General features: G+C 58.6%; 1 protein-coding gene across 1 annotated transcript in view; it reads right to left on the bottom strand.

Annotated features, from left to right (window-relative positions):
- Window positions 1-19,002, bottom strand: part of ARMC9 (armadillo repeat containing 9) — a 64,725-nt gene extending 45,723 nt beyond the window's left edge. The window contains exons 1-9 of the mRNA XM_056120811.1: window positions 18,918-19,002; window positions 17,589-17,714; window positions 15,893-16,063; window positions 14,574-14,729; window positions 12,717-12,809; window positions 8,851-8,875; window positions 6,441-6,598; window positions 4,225-4,323; window positions 1,064-1,098 (exon numbers count right to left, since the gene is read on the bottom strand). Of these exons, the coding sequence (XP_055976786.1) occupies window positions 1,064-1,098; window positions 4,225-4,323; window positions 6,441-6,598; window positions 8,851-8,875; window positions 12,717-12,809; window positions 14,574-14,729; window positions 15,893-16,063; window positions 17,589-17,714; window positions 18,918-18,968 (914 nt within the window). The 5' untranslated portion in view covers window positions 18,969-19,002. The remainder of the gene's footprint in view (window positions 1-1,063; window positions 1,099-4,224; window positions 4,324-6,440; window positions 6,599-8,850; window positions 8,876-12,716; window positions 12,810-14,573; window positions 14,730-15,892; window positions 16,064-17,588; window positions 17,715-18,917) is intronic.
- Window positions 19,003-19,595: the final 593 nt, after the last annotated feature.

Raw genomic sequence — 19,595 nt, 5'->3', positions numbered from 1 at the left:
TCCCGGCTATGTGCTCAGGGCTCACTCCTGGGGACCCAAGGCTCCAGGGACCCTACATGGTACCAAGGATTAAACTAAGTTGATGGCTTAACCCCTGAACACTCCCTCTCCTTTCTTCTCTCTCTCTCTCTCTCTCTGTTTCTCTATTTCTCTCTCTAAATAAGTTTTTAAAAGAGAACATGAGGCTGGAGCGACAGTACGGTGGGTCAGCGTTTGCCTTGCACTAGGTTGACTTTGGTTCAATCCTCAGAATCTTATATGGTCCCCCGAGCGCTGTCACGAATGAACCCTGAGCATTACCACAATCACGAATTTGGGCCAAATACCCAAAAGGGGGAAAAAAAAAACAAAAACGAGAGAGAAAATGAGATCCTCTTAAAGGGCTGGGTGGCAGTTGCGAGAAAGAGGCGACAAAGCAAACTAAATGGAGCACAGGGCCAGGGCCCAGGGGCTGGGCACGCGACCACACACAGACACACAGACACACAGACACACATACACGAAGCCCCAGGGCTGGTCCCGGGGCTATGCCTGAGCTGGGGAGACTGAGTCACCCCCAGCACCCCATTCTGCCTGGACACACACACACAAACACACACACACACACACTCGGTTAGGGACATGACCCCCAGCACCCCACTCTGCCCGGACACACACACACATACCCACACAAACACATACATACACATATGCAGGGTGAGGGGCCCTGACCCTCACCCCTCCACTCTGCCCCCCCCCACATACACACACACACACGGGGTGAGGGGTCCCAACCCCCAGCACCCACTCTGTGCCCCCCCCACAGAGGTGCGGGACCCCCAAGCCCACCCCGTCCTTGCGTCTGTGCCTTGCACTGCGCATGCCTGAGCTCGTCCCAGCGGCCAGGAGCCCCAACACTGCGGCCGCAGGGACACCGTGGGGGGGGACTGACGAGGCCCCCTCAGTGAGGGCCCCCCTGCCCACAGAACCAGCAGGTGGGGACGGTCAGCTTCCCACTGGGTGCTCTCACTCCCACTGGCCTCCACGCCACCCCCTGAGCCCCCTGGGGCCGGTCAGTACTTACACGGGCGCCAAGGATGCTCTCAGCATGGTGGAAGCCTGGGCGGGGAGAGAGAGGAGACGACGGCTGTCACACAGGACAGCTCAGTGGCCAGTCCCCGTGGCTGCAAGGGCCACAAGCCTCCCTCAATCACCCTCAGTTTAAGACTAGAGGCCGGAGCGATAGCACAGCGGGGAGGGTGTTTGCCTTGCACATGGTTGATCCAGATTGATCCCCGGCACCCCGTACAGACCCCGAGCACCGCCAGGAGTGATTCATTCATGAGCACAGAGGCAGGAGTAACCCCTGAACATTGCCGGCTGTGGCCCCCCTCCCAAATGAAAATAAATTAAAATAAAAAACAATAAAGTAACGAAATAGGAGACTAACACCCAAGAATAGCCGAGATAAGTACCAGGAGGTTCACTCCATGGCTTGGAGGCCAGCCACCCACTGTGGCACAAACGCACAAACGTAATAGCACAAACGCCCTACCCGCTGTGCTATTGCTCCAACCCCTAGGGGAAAAGGCAGCTCAGATAGAGAAGGGAGCACCAAGTAAAGGGTGTTGGGAGGATCCTCCCAGGATGGGAGATGCGTGCTGAGAGTAGACTATAGACCGAACATGATTGCCACTCAATGCCTCTTTTGCAGACCACAACACCCAAAAGGAGAGAGAGAACAAAAGGGAATGCTTTGCCACAGAGGCGGTGGGGAGGGGGGTTGAGGAGTGGGAGGGATACTGGGATTAGTGGTAGTGGAGAATGGGCACTGGTGGAGGGACGGGGTATTCGATCATTGTATAACTGAAACCCAAGCACAAAAATTTGTAAGTCTACAACTGTATCTCATGGTGTTTCACTAATAAAATTAAAGTAAATAAATAAATAAAAATAAAATAAAGTTAGGCAGTGGGGCTGGGGTGGTGGCTCCGAGGGCAAGGTAGCCCAGAGCACTGTGTCAGAAGTCTGACACGCCTCTAGGAGTGACCACCCCACAGTCCTAGATTTTTTTTTTTGCTTTTTGGGTCACACCTGGAGATGCACAGGGGTTACTCCTGGCGGTGCTCAGGGGACCATGTGGGATGCTGGGAATCGAACCCGGGTCGGCCGTGTGCAAGGCAAACGCCCTGCCCGCTGTGCTATTGTTCCAGCCCCTAGATTTGCTTTTTTAAAGATTTTATTTATTTTTGGCTTCTTTAGGGGTCACACCCAGTGATGCTCAGGGCTTCCTCCTGGCTCTGCGCTCAGGAATCACTCCTGGCAGTGCTGGGGGGACCAAATGGGATGCTGGGAATCGAACCTGGGTTGACTGCATCCAGGCAAACGCTCTCCCCCGCTCCGGCACCCCACCACAATTTGTTTTAGTTTAAAAGGAACCTTTTTAACCCTTCCATATCCTGCACCCCTTCAGCTCAGTCACTCTCATTCCCGTGGTCTCCCTCCTCACACTCTACAAACACGCGTACAAACCTGTTGCCCTGGACTGGAGCAATAGCACAGCGGGTAGGGCGTTCGCCTTGCACGCGGTCGACCTGGGTTTGATTCCCAGCATCCCATATGGTCCCCTGAGCACCACCGGGGGTAATTCCTGAGCGCAGAGCCAGGAGTAACCCCTGTGCATTGCCAGGTGTGACCCAAAAAGAAAAAAAAAACTGTTGCCCTGCCTCCGGGCCACCAAGTGAAGACAATATCCTTGATCACCGCCAGGGAAGCTCCCCGGCCAATGGGAAACTGTCCGCCACTGTCTCACTCAGGAGGCAGGAAAGGGCGCAAACGCGGCTGGCTCCCCGTGACCTCAGGGCCACCCCCTGGCCACCTCGTGACTGTGGCATTGGCTGGCATGGTGCCAAGTGAGGCTCTCTCCTCCTTAGAATAACGGAGCTGTTGGGGTTGGAGCGATAGCACAGTGGGTAGGGCGTTTGCCTTGCACGTGGCTGACCCGGGTTCGATTCCCAGCATCCCATAGGGTCCCCTGAGCACCCCAGGGGTGATTCCTGAGTGCAGAGCCAGGAGTAATGTGCATCGCTGGGTGTGACCCAAAAAGCCAAAAAAAGAATAAGGAGCCGTGTTCCGCTCCAAGAACTGCTCCTCACGAACCCCTACAGGTTCTACCTGGGGGGCCTGCAGTGCTCGGGGGCTATTCCCGGCTCTGTGCTCACAGATCTCTCCTGGAAGGCTCAGGGGACCCTCTTTTGGGTCCCCCGGGCCACTTCTCCGTGCAAGTGACCTGGCTTCGCTCTTTCAGCCCTCACTGACGCCTGAGACAAGGGACCAGGGGACAGCGGGGCCCGTCACCTCACGGCTCCCTCTCCAATGCCCCTCGCACTTTCCTTGTCTCACACTCCAGCAGCGGCTGCTCCCCCTCGGGAGGGGTCAGAGGGACACGGAGGCCTCAGTGGCAACAGGCCTCTGCTCTCGGGGCCACAGACGCCACATCCAAGCCCTCCAGGGAGAGTCACTGTCCTGACCTGGGGAACCCTCGGGGCCGCCCAGAATCTCCTTCCTAGCCCAAAGCTCTGATCCCCCTTTGCTCCGGGACACTCCCCTAGCACCTGCTGTCCCCAGCCGGGAACCCGCGGCCACCAGAGCTCCTGAACCACAATTCCAGACGAGCCCCTTTGGGAAGCATTCGGGACCACTGACGGCCGCCTGGGCGCGGGGTGCCGAGTGGACATGCACCCCATTCCCCCCGCAGACAGAAGCAAAGGGGACACCCCCAGTCTTCTCCCACGGTGCTGAGGCCGTGAACCAGCGGCCGTGTGAGGGCCGCAAAGCGCAGAGGTCATCGGAGAGAGGTCCAGGCCCTGTCCCCGGCAACAACCCCGAGTGCCGTGGGACAGCCAGCTGGGTTCTGAGAGCCAGAAAGAGAAGAGGCGCGAGCCTCTGTGTCCGAGACATGGCTTCACCATGGCTGCTACTCTGAAGACCATCCTGTTTCCGTCCTCACCTGGGCCCGAGGGATAGGCCAACAGGGCAGGTGTTTGCCCTGCACGCGGCCAGCCCAAGCTGGGTCCCTGGCACCACAGCTGGTCCCCCCAGCCCCAAGCACAGAGCCAGAAACAGTCCCTGCACACCACCAGATGAGGTCCTCAAACCCAAACCAAGCAGACAAACATCTGTCCTGGCCATACACTACTTGGATGGTCACTCCTCCCCGCCCCCCCACCGCGGGGCAGGGCCTACCGTGCCGGGCCTGGTGAAGTCCACGCTGTGTGCCAGGCTGGGCCGCATCTGGTTGCTGAAGAGACGGATGCAGACGCTCTGCAGGTACTCGGGGGTGATCTGCAGGGACGAGTGGGGGGTGTGTGTGTCCTGTGAGGCCGCAGAGGTGCCGGGAACCAAGGGGATGGGCCAGGCGGAGCCTCCTGCCTGGGCTGTACTGCAACGCCCTGTCTGTCCCTGTCCCCTGCCCCCACTGCCCCTTCCCACTGTCGCGGCAGAGAAGCGGGAGGAACGTGCCGGGGGCTCAGCTGAGCGTCCAGTCATGAGGGGGACGAGGGACACGCTGGGCCATGCCAAGTGCTCAGCCCCAAAGCCACGGCTGGACACCGCAGGCCCGGCTGCCCTTCCCTGTGCGCTGACCACTGCTCTCCGCTGCCTCCTGTTAGCTCTGTCGCTTGGGGTGGACAACCGCCTCAATGGGACTTCGGTGCCCGTCCCATTTCCCAGCTCTCCTTTGAGTAAAATTCCAGTAAGCCAGAACACAGCTCTGTGTCCCCTGCGGCTGGTGTCTCCTGCAGCTGTGTGTCTCCCTGCAGTTCCCTGACCCCTGCAGCTCCCTCCCCCTCCCCCCCCCCCCACAGCTGCGTGTCCCCAGCAGCTCCCTGACTTCCTGCAGTTCCATGTTCCCCCTGCAGCTCCCTGCCCTCCTGCAGCTCTGTGTCCCCCTGCAGATCCCTGACCTCCTGCAGTTCCATGTTCCCCTGCAGTTCCCTGCCCCCTTGCAGCTGCATGTCCCCTGCACGTCTGTGGCAATGGGCTGCATCCCTGATACCACAGGAGAACATCAGATGGGGAGTCTTAGAGAGCACAGCAGGGAGGGCGCTTGCCTTCATGTGACCAACCCGGGTTCGACCCCCAGCACCCCAAGAATCCTCCGAGCCTGGCGGGAGTGCCTGCTGAGTCCAGCGCCAGGAGTAAGCCCTGAGCAGCTCCAGGTGTGGCCCAAGTTTACTTTTGAGGGGAGACAGTCCAAAGGGTGAGCCTGTGCTTTACACCCGGGACTTGGGGTTCATACCCCAGCACCATGTGGGCCCCGAAACTGAGCCTGGAGCAGCAGCTCTCTGCCCGCCCCTTCCTCCTCAGGGTCCGGCTTCAGCTGCTCCGTGGCTATGTCCATCGGAGAATGGCCAGACCAGCCTCGGGCCTCCGCCCTGTGCCTCAAGAGGGGCCCATGGCCAGCACTGCCCCGAGCTCACCGGGGCCAGGGCAAACTTCCCTGCTTGGCCTGACCCTCACTGTCCCACGGCAAAGGGGTCCTGTGACCTCGGGGAGCTGCCTGGACCTGTGGTGCCACTGTCTGCCGCTGACTGAAGGGGGACGAGGGCTGATGGGGGCTGGCGGGAAACGGCACCGGAGCAGCCAGACGAACATGGGGACACAGTTTTCAGCCTCAACACGCCGAACTAAGCACACAGGAGGCCAAGCCGGGGCCGGGGCTACGGGACAGCGGGGAGGACACTTGCCCAGCACGTCACCAACCTGGGTTCAATCCCCGGCGTCCCACATGGCCCCCTGAGCCCCACCAGGAAGGACCTCTGGGTGCAGAGCCAGGACTAACCCCTGAGCACTGCCGAGTGCGACCCCAAAACAAACAAAAAGAGCCAAGTTTCATTTGCTGAATGGGGAGAATTCTAAGGACACCTAGTCCTGGTGCTGGGAGGATGTAGAGGAAGTTACAGACAGCACCAGGCGAGGGCGGGGCGGAGACCTCAGGAGCCTCCAGGAGAAATAACGCAGTGACTTCTGCCCGAAATCCAGTGCCCCGACTTCTGACTTAGCCAGGTTTACGGTCCACTCACAGTTCACCCGGCAGGGGCTGAGCACGACTTCGCATGCAGGAACCCCAGGGCTAAGCCTCGGCACTGCATGGTCCCCTGAGCAGCACCAGGAACGGCCCCTGAGCACTGTGTCGGGAGTAGTCGCCCAGCACTACCAAGGGTGGTCTCCAAACCAAAGACCACATAAACACACACACACATACACACAATGCAGGGGGTGGGGAGACCGTCCAAAGGGCTGGTGCACATGCTCTACATGGAGAGGCCCAGGTTCGACCCCAACAACGGGCTAGAAACAGCCCCTGGGACCCACCTGATGGGGAGAGGCCGGGAGGTGGGGGGGGGGGGCTGCCCTGGTCAGGACCCAGCGCGCCCCCCGTTGGCCGGGCACGCCCTTACCATCTTGCCGCTGACTGTGGCCTCCAGCGAGTCGACCAGCTCGGCCGTGACCCCGATGAGGTTGTGGTAGTCGGCCTGGATCTTGTTGTACCGCTTCAGGTAGGTCATGGACCTCCGCTCCGCCTCCACCAGCTGCTGGTGGAGCTGCTGCAGCGCTTCTAGGAAGATGATGGAGGGGAAGGGAAAGGAAACACATCAAAACCCCACACACAGTGAAAAACATCTCCTGCGTGTGTGTGTGTGTGGGGGGGGGGGGTGCCCCGCCCACCCGCGGGCAGGATGTCTGAATGCTAGGCTCTCTTTTTTTTTTTTTTTTAGGAATACTTGTGTTTATTTATTTTGCCTTTTGGGTCACACCCAGCAATGCACAGGGCTTACTCCTGGCTCTGCACTCAGGAATTACTCCTGGCAATACTCAGGGGACCCTATGGGATGCTGGGGCTCGAACCTGGGTCAGCCACTTGTAAGGCAAACGCCCTCCCCGCTGTGCTATTGCTCCAGCCCCGAACTCCACATTACTTTTATTCAAAAAATTTTTTTTCAATGAATATCCGTGATAGACCATAACAAAGCTGTTCATAATTGGGTTGCAGTCATACAATGATCCAGCACCCATTCTCCACCAGTGTGCATTTCCCACCACCAATGTCCTCTGTTTCCCCCACTGTCAGGAATGATCTTTCCTTTCTCTCACTCTCCTCTTCCTTCTGTGCATTATGGTTTGCAATACAGGTGCTAAGAGGTCATGGTGTTTTGAGCGCTGGGCTCTAACGCTGGCCTGCCCTATCAGGGCCTGAGGCCTGCGTGTCACGCCTCTGAGGGCGGACGTCACCTCTCTTGCCCTCACCACCACCTGCCGGCTTATCTCGGGGCGCTCGGTGGCATCCCCAAGCGCTTCCCAGCTCGCTCTAACCAGCTCAAAGCGCACGAAGCAACTCGCCATCCCTAATGCCTGGAGAGGCTCTGGACCTCAGGGGAGGCCCGGACCGGGTGAGGCTTCCGGGGGGCCCTTCCTCCAGCTGAGCAGAGGGCAGGCCACTGTGGCACGGGACTCCCTCCCGCTGCTCCTTCCAGGGCGGCTGGCGAGAGGGGGGAACAGGGCACGGCCCATGCCGAGTTCAGTGATCTAAGTGCGAGCTCCAGTCACCACCACATCCCTAGTCTCACTGCCTGGCAGTTTTCTGGCTTATTTTATTTGGTTTGGGGCCATCCCTGGTGATGCTCAGGGCTTAGTCCTGGCTCTGAGCTCAGGGATCACTCCTGGAGGGTCTCAGGGGGACCAGCTGGGGTGCTGGGAATAAGCTGCATGCAAGGCAGGTGCCCTCCCCTCCCCCCCCCCGCACTAACTCCCTGGTCCCTTGTGGCAGTATTTGCATCTGTGCCAATCTGCCCAGGTACCATCAGACCGGGTGGATGAAGCAGCCGCCCGACCCCAACGGCAGGCCGACCGCAGCAGCCACGACCCAGAGGAGGGCAGTGTGGGGGGTGGGGAGGGGCGCCTTCCTGCGGGAGCCTTGAGGGCCAGGCACCCGCACAGGGTCCCCTGAGCATCCCCAGCAGGTGTGGACACAAAGGGACAGAAGAACTCGGTGGGCGTGGCCGTGGCTCCCGTGGCCTGGCCTTGGCTACAGAGACCAGGAGTAACTTCAGGGGCTTCTCGGGAAGGCCCATCAGCTCTCTGGGGACGGTCACCCCGGAAACCGGCCACTTAGTCCCGAGGACAGCATGCGGAGTCAAGAAAGGGCAAGGTCCACCTCTCAGTGCCCACCCCAGGCTCTGCAGAAGCACCAGCAGCAGCCCGGCAGCTGTGCTGCCCCCTGCTGGCTGCCAAGGGGCATGCGGGCACTTTCCCGGGGATGGCATCAAAGACAAAGCTCAGAGCATCTCTAGACCCAACAGGGCCCTGTCGGAGCTCGTAAAGCTTCCGGCTTCCTGAAAAAGCCAGTTTGGGCAAGAAAGGGCTAATCATAGATAGTGATCATTTTGAGCTGAAAACTCAGGACTGTAATTACCACGTCAACGAGAGGAAAATGGAAGGGCCGCTATGAAGGGCCACTGCGCTGAGCCCAGGAGCGAGGCCGGGAGGTGGCGCCTCGCAAGGCTTAACCCCCCAGCGCGGCTGGGTCCCCGAGCACCAGCTGAGTGTCCCCAGCACAGCGCCCCACAAACACCCGGGGGCATGGGTGTCAGGAGAAAGCTGGGACCCCCCCACCCCATGCGCTGCCCCAGGCCTCTGCTGTGAGGGGCAACCGGGGCCCTCTGCCTGCTTCAGCAGTGGCTCCCCGATGCCATCCTGAGAGTGCGGGACAGCTCAAGGAATGGAGGGAAAGTGACGGCGACGCTCCCCCAGAACGGATGGGGAAGCCCCTCGCCAGGCCACGAACCGCCCCTGCAGTCCCGGAGAATTTACCTTTGCTACTTTGTCCATTCTCCTTCTGAGGTGAGAACCAGGTTCAGGAAAACAGGCCTCCAGGTCCAGTCTGGGATCCCATGCCGATGGCAGCCGAAGCGGCCTGCTCCCCGCTCTCCTGCTCCCGACTGCCATGGGCACCTGGAGCTGTGCCGCCCAAACCCCCAGCCACGGTCCCGATTTCTGCCATCAGCCACAGAGATGCCTACAGGGGCCAAAGAGCACTGGACGGGGTGAGCACAAGCTCTGCCCAGGTTCGATCCCCAGCCCACCACAATTCCCCAAGCGCAGAGCAGGAAGTAGCCCCTGCACACCACCAGGGGTGGCCCCAAACCAAGAACTATACACACACACACATTTTGTGTATATACATATGTGTGTATATATATGTAGCACTGTCCTCCCATTGTTCATCGATTTGCTTGAGCAGGCCCAGTAACGTTGTAAGACTTGTCGTTACTGTGTTTGGCATATGGAATATGTCACGGGTAGCTTGCCAGGCTTTGCCGTGTGGGCGAGATACTCTCGGTAGCTTGCCGGGCTCTCCGAGAGGGGCAGAGGAATCGAACCCGGGTTGGCTATGAGCAAGGCAAACGCCCTACCCTCTGTGCTATATGTAATTATACACATCTACGTATGTATATATAGTATATGTATGTGTATGTACACATGCCATATATGTACATACACATACATATACTATACATATGTAGATGTATATAATATACATGTGCATATGTATACAGGTATATGCACATACACATACAGGTATATGTATATGTACATGTATATACACATGTGTATATATAAAACTGTTCACAAGTCTCAAAAGTGTTCAGTACATATATGTGTATATACATATATATGTATATATGTGTATATATACATATATATGTATATACACATATATGTATACGTGTCTATATACACACACAGGTTTACACACACACGGGCTGGAGCAATAGCACAGCGGTAGGGCATTTGCCTTGCACGCAGCCAGCCTGGCCGAGCTGGGCTCGATTCCTCCGCCCCTCTCGGAGAGCCCGGCAAGCACCGAGAGTATCTCGCCCGCACGGCAAAGCCTGGCAAGCTCCCTGTGACGTATTTGATATGCCAGACACAGTAACAAAAAGTCTCAAAAATGGAGACGTTACTGGGCCCGCTGGAGCAAACTGATGAACAATGGGAGGACAGTGTTATATACACACACATACATGTATATTACAGAAGATCTTCTGAGACCACACACGCTATTTTTTATCGTACTGTTTTCAAAATCATTCTGTGTTACTTTTACTACTGAGTCTAGTTTATGAGTTCAGCTATGAAGGATACTGATGCGTAGAGAAAGGTTTACTGTACAGGGCTGGGTTACTATATTCATTTCTGGGAACCTGTGAATGGGGGGGTCTGCAGCCCTGCATTTCACCCCAACTGACTTCTTCACCTTGGAACGACCTTCCCCACTGCAGCCGAGACCTTCAGCTATGAAGCACATCGGAAGGGACAGCCTGAGACCACGGTGCGTGCTTCCCCCTTGGGCTCAGCCTTCCGGGAAGGAGCGAGCAGTCCCTGGCACGGAACAATGAACCCTTGAACCCACAGCTGCTGGCCTTTCGCTTCCTCCTGGTTTCTGGTGTGGCTGAGGCCACGCCTGCAGTGCTCGGGATGTCCCCACAGCACTGAGGACCAGCGCTCAGCCCGTCGGCACCTCTCTGGCCCCAGTACTGAATACTTTTGAGACTTGTGAAGAGTTTTATGATTGTCCCATAAGTATTACTATAATTACCTTTCGAGTGAGCTGGAGTGATAGCACAGCAGGTAGGGCGTTTGCCTTGCATGTGGCCAACCCGGCTGACCCGGGTTCAATTCCTCCGCCCCTTTTGGAGAGCCCAGCAAGTTACCGAGAGTATCTCACCTGCATGGCAAAGCCTGGCAAGCTACCCATGACGTATTTGATATGCCAAACACAGTAACAACAAGTCTCACGATGGAGACGTTACCGGGCCTGATGGAGCTAATCGATGAACAATGGGAGGACAGTGCAGTGCAGTGATACCTTTCTAGTAACGAGCCCAATCTACAAAGTAAAGTGATAAATAGATTTGGTTTGGGGGCCATACCTGGTGGTGCTCGGGCTTACTCCTGGCTCTGAGCTCTGAGCACTCCTGGCTAAACTCAGGGGACCCTGTGGGGAGCCGGGGATAGAAGCCGGGCCAGCTGTGTGCCAGGCGAGAGCCCTGCTCACTCTCCCAAGGCTCCATTAAGTCTGGGCTCTTAGCCCTGAGGATTGCTTGGCAGCCGTGGGGAGCCGGGCCACAGTATTTCCACGGAACACGGGCAGCGACATAACGCTTGGGCATGGTGGGCCTGGCGCGGTGGGTTCCCTGCTCGGCCTGAGACCTGCTTGAAGCACTGCTCGCCACAGTGGGGAAGATGAGCACGTGCAAATGCCCGCTGGTCTGTGCTTCTGTTTCTTTGCGGGGAGCAGGGACTCACCCGGTGAGGCGCTTCCTCTGCACGCAGCCGACCCAGGTTCACTCCCCAACACTCCACACCCCACACATGGTTCCCTGGGTTTCTCCCAGAGTGGTCCCCGAGCACAGATCCAGGAACAACCCCGGAGCACTGTCAGGTGTGAGAGAGAAGAGGGAGCCGGGGGCTGGGGTGGCAGTACAGAGGGGAAGGAGCTTGCCTGGCACAAGGCCGACTCCCGTTCGATCCCTGCCACCCTCTTTGGTCCCGAAGCATCAGATGCAGGGGCAGCCTCTGAGCACCCTGGGTGAGGCCTGACACACCCTCCAGCCCCCTGCACAGTCTGGGAGCGGGAAAGGAAGCAGAGGTGAGGGCAGCAGAGTGGCCCGCCTCTGTCCGAACATGACAAGACAGACCCCTCAGTTGCTCATTGGCCCTGGGGCCTGTGGGGGCGGGGCCAGCCTCACCTGCTGACCGGTCCCTCCCCTGCCGGGGGTCCCCTCCTGCCCCCAAGAGTCCCCGCTGAAGTGGGCTGCGAGGCTGGCTATCAACCACCACTTGCTAGAAACACACAATTACAGGGTAAAGTCCCTGGTGTGTGCATTAGACCTCAAGGAGGCCCATTTTCTGTTTATTCCCCCTCCCTACATGTCGTCCCCCCCCACCACCCGTTTTCTCTGGGCCTCGTCCAGTGCTGCTTGGGGCTATTCTGGGCTCTGAGCTCAGGAGTGCCCCCTGGCGGTGCTTGGGGGTGCGTCCGTGCTGCTGGGGGCCCACACTGGCCACTGTGGGCTGTGTGCCTCAAAGGCCCCTGACCCTGCCTGCGGGATATCCTCGTCGAGGGCTGGACACAGCTCAATGGGTCGGGGTGGCTCTGCACGCAGGAGGCCAATGGCCAGGACAGCGTCCATGAGCACTGGCAGCCGCGGTCCCTGAAGACCAAGCTGGGAGGGAGTCCTGGGCAGGGCCGAGGTGGCCCCCAAGCCAGTAAAACCAGTAAGTAAAATTAGTAAGTCCCACCCCGCCCCCACCCGGGGCCGGGGACCACGGGCAGTGGTAGAGTTGAAGCCTTGCACACGTGAGGCGCAGCTCTACAGAGAAATAAAAACTCCCCCTTTTGCCCAAGTTTCTTTTTTCCTTTTTCTTTTTTTCTTTTTGCTTCTTGGGTCACACCCAGCAATGCTCAGGGGTTACTCCTGGCTTTGCACTCAGGAATTACTCCTGGCGGTGCTTGGGGGACCATATGGGATGCCGGGGATTGAACCCGGGTCAGCCCCATGCAAGGCAAACACCCTCCCTGCTGTGCTATCGCTCCAGCCCCAGCCCCCAAGTTTGATGTCTCAGCAAAGCCTGCTATGGAGCCGGGGGGAAACCTCACGTCCAAAGGATACATATAATGTTAAGAGCCTTGGCGTGCTACTGGCTTTAAAGATCATTGCCAGAAACTTCTCCAACTTCACTTTTAATTCTGGCGTCCAGGAGTCCTGCAGAGGGAGAACAGAGGATGCAAAGGTCATTCCTCCCCGTGACGTGCTTCAGGGTCCCACCTGGAGGGCACCACCGAGAACAGGGAAAGCACCACCCAGAAAATGACTCCAGGCCAGCCGGGGGTCCCCCGTAAGGGCTCTGGCCAACAGCAGGAAGCGGGGAAACTTGAGGTGAAAGACTGCGGCTCCCTGCAGAGCGTGGGACCTTCCTACCGTGTCCCGGAGAGAAACCCCAAGCGCCCGAGCAGGTGGGCCGGCCAGTTAGCAGGAGGGTGGGGCCTGATGCCCACCGTGATGTGGGTCCTTCTGTGGGGTGACAGCACCCAACCCCGATCACCCAATCACCCTGAGATCTCCCCAAAGGGCTCGCTGCAGCACGCAGAGCATCTGAGCTGACACAACACAGACCGAGGCCAGCCCCTCCCCCAGCCCTCCGCCCTGTCCTCAGCGGGCAGTACCTGCTCCCTGGCCAGCTGGAAGAGTGTCCCCGGGGGTCATGGGAGGGTATGTCTGTCTGTAGGCCCATCTATCTGAGGAGCCCCTTCACTCGAGTGAGCACGGGGTCGTCTCCGGGCCTGGACCATTCTCTGGCACATGAAGCGCCACAGGAAAGAGCTGCAGCCCCCCGACCCCTCCCCCGTCATGGGAAGCCCCCACCCCACCCTCTCCTGGCACCCCGAGGCCCTGACACCATGGCCCGGCTGAGGTCTCACAGCCTGTCTCCCCAGCTGAAACCAGGACTGGCGCCATGTGTGAAAGTGATCTCTCCTACCAGGGTGCAGGGGCGCCGACAGAGAGAAACCCAGTGGAAGAGAGGGAGGGCGTGTGCACTGGAGGGACGTGTCACAGGCCTGGGGGCAGAGGCGGAAGGGAGGAGCAGAAACCCCCAGAGACACCCGGGGTGGAGAGTGAGCACGGGATTAAGGCCCGTGCCCTCACACGGCAGCCATGGTCCAGTCACATGGTCCCCAGGCACTGCCAAGAGAGACCCCCGAGCACAGAGCCAGGAGAGATTCCTGAGCACCACCAGGAGAGACCCCTGAATGCAGAGCCAGTAGTGATCCCTGAGCACAGAGCCAGGAGTCAGCCCTGAGCACAGAGCCGGGAGACAGCCCTGAGCACAGAGCCGGGAGTCAACCCTGAGCACAGAGCCAGGAGTGAGCCCTGAACACAGAGCTGGGAGTGAGCCCGGAGCACAGAGCCAGGAGAGAGTCCTAGCACTGAGCCAGGAGTGAGCCCTGAGTACAGAGCCAGGAGTGAGCCCTGAGTACAGAGCCAGGAATGAGCCCTGAGTACAGAGCCAGGAGTCAGCCCTGAGCACAGAGCCAGGAGTGAGTCCTGAGCACAGAGCCAAGAGTCATCCCTGAGCACAGAGCCAGGAGTGAGTCCTGAGCACTGAGCCGAGAGTGAGCCCTGAGCACAGAGCCAGGAGTCAGCCCTGAGCTCAGAGCCAGGAGACAGCTCTGAGCATAGAGCTGGGAGTGAGTCCTGAGCACAGAGCCAGGAGTGAGCCCTGAGCACAGAGCCAGGAGTGAGCCCTGAGCACTGCCAGGAGTGGCCCCAAGCCGGAAAGGTGGGCCTGGGAGGCAGATCCGTGGTGGAGCGTTTGCATGACATGCTGGCGGCCTTGGGTTTGGTCCTCTAAGCTGAGGACAATGTGGGGCCCTCTGGGTTGGCAAATCCTAGCGCGACCTCAGAGTCGTGTTCCCGGCGTCAGGGGAGCCTGTTGTAGCAGCATGTCACGGTCATACTGTCCCCTACCTGGAAGAGCTCCTTGAAGGACGGGTGTGCCCTCGGGTTGGGGACAAAGGGCAGCGCATAGAATGGGAGGAACTCGGTGGTCTGGCTCAGCGCCGCCCCTCTGCTCTCCAGGTAGGCTTTGAAGTAGGAGATTCTCTCATCCAGCTCCTCTTTGTCCTGTGAGGAAAGGCAGAGGCTCCTGACGGTCCTACTGGGTGCCCCGGGCCCCGCGCCCCGTCTCTCCTTTCTGCGTCCGCTCCCGCCCCGACATGTCACTGGGTTCACCCAAGTCCAAGGCCGGAACCAAAGTGGGAAGCAGCCACCAGCCCACAGCACGTAGCCCAAGGACCACTGGAGGCCGGCCTGGGTGTCCTTTTCAACACACGGGCTGAGTCCCCTGCCACCAGCCCTGCACTGCCATCAGCACCAGCTGACACCAGCCATGGAAGGTCACCAGCCTCCACCATCAGCCCTGCACTGCCATCATCTGTGCTGACAGCAACCCTGCACTGCCATCAGCCTCCACCATCAGCCCTGCACTGCCATGGATGCCCACCAGCAGACAAGCCACATGTGCCCCGCTGATGTCTCCACCCAGAGTCTCTGGGCCCCGCCACTGTCTCTACTGGAACATCCGTGTCTATATATCAAGTTTCCAAACACGCCTCTCTATGTCAGCAGTCTTGCTGAGTTTACAAAATGCTGAGGCATCCTCCGAAGATGTCACCCTCACAGCAGAAACGCTGCACGCTCCTGGGGCCAGAAGTGACAATACAGCAGGAAGGTGTTTCTGCCTTGCGTTGGCCGAAGCTGGGTTCGATCCCCAGCACCGAACATGATCCTCCAACTCTCACCAGGAGTGATCCCTGAGCACAGAGCCAGGAGCACTGCCAGGTGTGCCCAAAAACAAAAACAAAAACAAAAACAAAAAAGAGGAAAAAGAAAGAAAGTGTTACATGCTCCAAATAGATTAGGACCAGCCTGCTGGGAACGAGGCAGAAAATCCCTCTTCCTTGGGACACAGGCTGCCTTGCGCTGAGGAGAGCCAGAAAAAAAAAAAAAGCCACAAAAGTAAATCCTGGGGCCAGAGTGATAGTACAGCAGAGTGACAGTACAGCAGGATAGTACAGCATTTGCCTTGCAAGCAGCTGACCTGGGTTCAATCCCCGGCAACCCATGTGGTCCCCCGAGCACTGCCAGGAGTGACTCCTGAGTGCAGAGCCAGGAATAACCCTTGAGCATCGCCAGCCGTGACCCCCAAACACAAACAAAACCCTAACTGTAGGCTCCCTGGGGCAGAGGCGTGAACACTTCCCCTTCCCCCACGCCCTCAGACCCACCGGCCTCCCGACGTGGTGCTTGAGCAGGTAGATGGCGAAGTGGATGTGGAGGTAGAACTCCAGCTTCTGGGCCAGGGCGTCGCCGTCTCGCAGGGCACGGGGCACGTGCTCGGCCCACAGGTCAAAGAACACCTTCTGGTCCCCACTGTCGAAGGCCGCCAGCAGGTCCCTCTGTAGAGAAGACGCGGCCGCGCCCACCGTGAGGACAGCTCGCACGGGCAGCCCCGCACCTGCCGCCAGGTGTCAGGAAGCAGCAGGGGTGAGACCCGGGCCATGACGCGGTGGCCCTGCCTGCAGAGAGCCCCGGTCCCCTGGGCACAGGGTGTGAGCCACACGTCGGGGGAGACCCGGCCGCTCCCCGGCTCAGCCAGGGCCGCCTGTCACAGAAAGAAAGTGACAGGCCTGTCACAGGCCTGCTGGAGGGCAGAATGGCCTCTCCACTCCCAGAACCTTCCAGAGAATCAAGGGGGGGGGGGGAACACAGCCCTGCGGATGCGGGAGGCAGGCGGTGGGGTGGTGGTGGGGGACTGCCCGTGCCTGGGTCAGCGGTGTCCTGTCTTCCTTCCACACCGAGGCCCCAAAGCCCAGGGCGACCGTTCAAGTTCAGAGGCAGATTTTCTACGGCTCGTCCACATACCATTTGGCCGCTGTTCTTTGACCTTTTTAAGGTTCTTATGCTTTGCCCGTGTTGTTTTAGGTATCACAGTTCACTTGTTTATAACCAAGCCTACCAGCACTACAAAATGGAACTGTCCCCTGGTGGCACCATGCGACAGGCGTGCCGAGACGTTCCCACACGCAGAGAAGCTTCCGGACACGGGCTTGTGGGTGTTCTACGAGGTGGCATCTACCTGCTCAGGGGGCTCTCAAGAGATGCTGGAGGCCCTGTGGGCAGGTGGCAGGGGTCACTTCCCCCCTGCACCCCAAGGAAGCAGCAACAATCTGTGAGTGTCCACGCTTAAGGCCAGTTTCCCAGAGAACAAACCGCATGCTCAGAGAAGCACAGCCAATGCCCCGCGAGGACCTGGGGCCTGTGCCCAGAGGTCTGCTCCAGACCTGGGGGTGTCCTGGGGTGTCTGCTTTGGACATGGGGGTGCCTGGCGCGTCTGCTCCGGAAGTGGAGGGTTCCCCAGGGCCACCGTGGGGCTCAGAGGAGTTGAGATCTGATGGCCACAGCACAGCCAGCAGATACCTGGGGCCCAAGGGGCACAGAGCACCTGGTGCCGCCCCCGGGGGTCCCACACGTGGTGCCCAGGGCAGTGGGAGTGCTGGAGACAGGAGTAGACGGGCCGCAGTGGCCTGGACTCTGCTCCTCAGACTTGTCCTGGCAGGGGGTCACTCCACCCAAGGGCCCCCCTGACTCCCTGGGAGTGCCCTGCTGAGCCAGCTACTGCCCTTGTGTGTGGGGGTAGAGGGGCGGGTCCCCCGATCCTCAGCCCACAAGATGCAGCGGGGACGCCCCCTTCCGGCCTCCATGCTCACCCTCTCTGGCTGCCCCCGGAGAGAGGTCTGACCCGGTGTGTCTCCCCACTCCAAGGACACTGCAAACACCCACCCACCCCCCGCCCCTGCACGCCCAAAAGGCCACCGAAGTGTGTGGGAACTGGATCCCCAGGCCCCAGACCCCCTCCCGGCAGTGTTCTGCAGAGCTGGGCACCTTTTCCGTACCCACGGACAGTCACGAGCAGAACGTTACCTGGATGACCAGCGGCCGGGAGTCCCTCGTGGCGCCGCCCGCCGCCTTGCACAGCGGCTTCCCTTTGACTTTACATTCCTTCGAGAATATCTTCAGGGTGTCTTCAAATTCAGCAAAATCTAAATACTGTAAATAATAACAAAAACCCATACAGGCACACACCTTAAGTCTCTGTTTCAACGGCAACAGGGTGAACCTGAGTGAAAATATCCTCATTTTTCTCAAGGAAACGTGAATGTCCATGTCCACCGTCTCTGATACCCCCGCACCTGGCCCCCATCATAGGCTTGTCACAGGGGGCCAATGTGCCCTCCTCTTTCAGACAGTAACTGGGGACCCAGCTTAGCAAGCTCTTAACCATCGGGACACCGAAAGTCTAGAAAGACAGGCTCATGGGAAACGTTTATTTCAGACAGTAAATATGGGGCCAGACTGACAGTACAGCGGGTACAGTGCTTGCCCAAACACTACAGACCCACGTTTGATCCCCAGCACCCTATATGGTCCCCAGAGCCCCGCAAAGAGTAATTCCTGAGTGCAGAGCCAAGAGTAACCCCTGAGCATGACTGGGTGTGACCCCAAAACCAAAATACGAAATTAAATTTTTTTTAAATTAAAACTTGAGGGGCTGGAGTGATAGCACACAGCAGGTAGGGCGTTTGCCTTGCACGTGGCTGACCTGGGTTCGATTCCCAGCATCCCATATGGTCCCCCGAGCACTGCCAGGAGTAACTCCTGAGTGCATGAGCCAGGAGTAACCTCTGTGCATCGTCGGGTGTGACCCAGAAAGCAAATAATAAAATAATAATAATAATAAATTAAAACTTGAGGGGCTGGAGAGATAGCACAGCGGGTAGGGCGTTTGCCTTGCACACAGCCGACCCAGGTTTGATTCCCAGCATCCCACATGGTCCCCTGAGTACTGCCAGGAGTAATTCCTGAGTGCAGAGCCAGGAGTAACCCCTGTGCATCACCAAGTGTGACCCAAAAAGAAAAAAAATAAATAAATAAAAAACCAAAACTTTAGACCAGGGAGAAAGTACAGGGTTAAGGCATTCTGCTGCCCTGGGATCAGTCCCCAACATCACACATGGTGACTCCAAGGCCGGGGGTCACTTCTGAGCACAGAGCCTGGAACTGTCTTTGACTGAGCACAGCCAGGTGAGCCCAAACCCCTCTCCCCCGCCAACAGTCATTTTTTAAGTGACTTCCAGATTTCAATTTAGTTATAAAAACAAAATACAGACGTGTGAAAAAATTGACACGGAAAATAGAACCAGTAAAACAGCAGTCTTTCACAAGCTGTCGCGCACATGGCGGCATGCCTACCTCCTTCACGAGTCCAAGCAGTTCAGATTCATGAGCCAGAATGTCCCCCATCCTAGGTGCCGCTCCTGAGTCGCACAGCAAGTCTCTGCGAGGAAAGCGAAGACAAGGCATCACTGCAACACCGGGCGACCAGCACAGACCGAGCGATGGGCCCTAAAGACGCCCCCGACCTCACTGGAGCCCCGTGGATGCCAGCTGTCTGGGGTGTGCGGGGCCGGACAGACACACCGGGGTTGAGGTGCTCGCTTTGCACTCGGCTGACCCAGATGCAATCCCCAGCACCCCAAAGGGGCCCCAGAGCAGCACCAGAGCCAGGAGTAGGCCCTGAGCACAGAGTCAGGAGCAGGTCCTGAGCACAGAGCCAGGAGTAGGCCCTGAGCCCCGACAGGTGTGGTCCCCAAAACAAAACAAACACCAAAAACAGAAGCAAGGCCAGGCTGAGCCTGGGACTGTCCTCCAGGGCAGAGCTGGACTCCGTAGACTGACTCAGACACCCTGTGGGGGAAGAGCTGCCGTGTGTGTGTGTGTGTGTGTGTGTGTGTGTGTGTGTGTGTGTGTGTGTGTCCCTCCGGCAGCTGCAAGCTCTCCTCTGCAGCCCAAGACGGCCCTGCCCGCACCTTGCTCCTGCCCAGTGAGACAGCTACAGACACTCCTGCCCTCCCCGAGGACCAGGTGCTG

Source organism: Sorex fumeus, unplaced genomic scaffold (assembly GCF_029834395.1).
Source record: "Sorex fumeus unplaced genomic scaffold, SorFum_2.1 ptg000005l, whole genome shotgun sequence".
Taxonomy (NCBI): domain Eukaryota; kingdom Metazoa; phylum Chordata; class Mammalia; order Eulipotyphla; family Soricidae; genus Sorex; species Sorex fumeus.
Note: the sequence above shows the minus strand (reverse complement) of the source record. Positions and strands in the feature narration are given on the sequence as shown.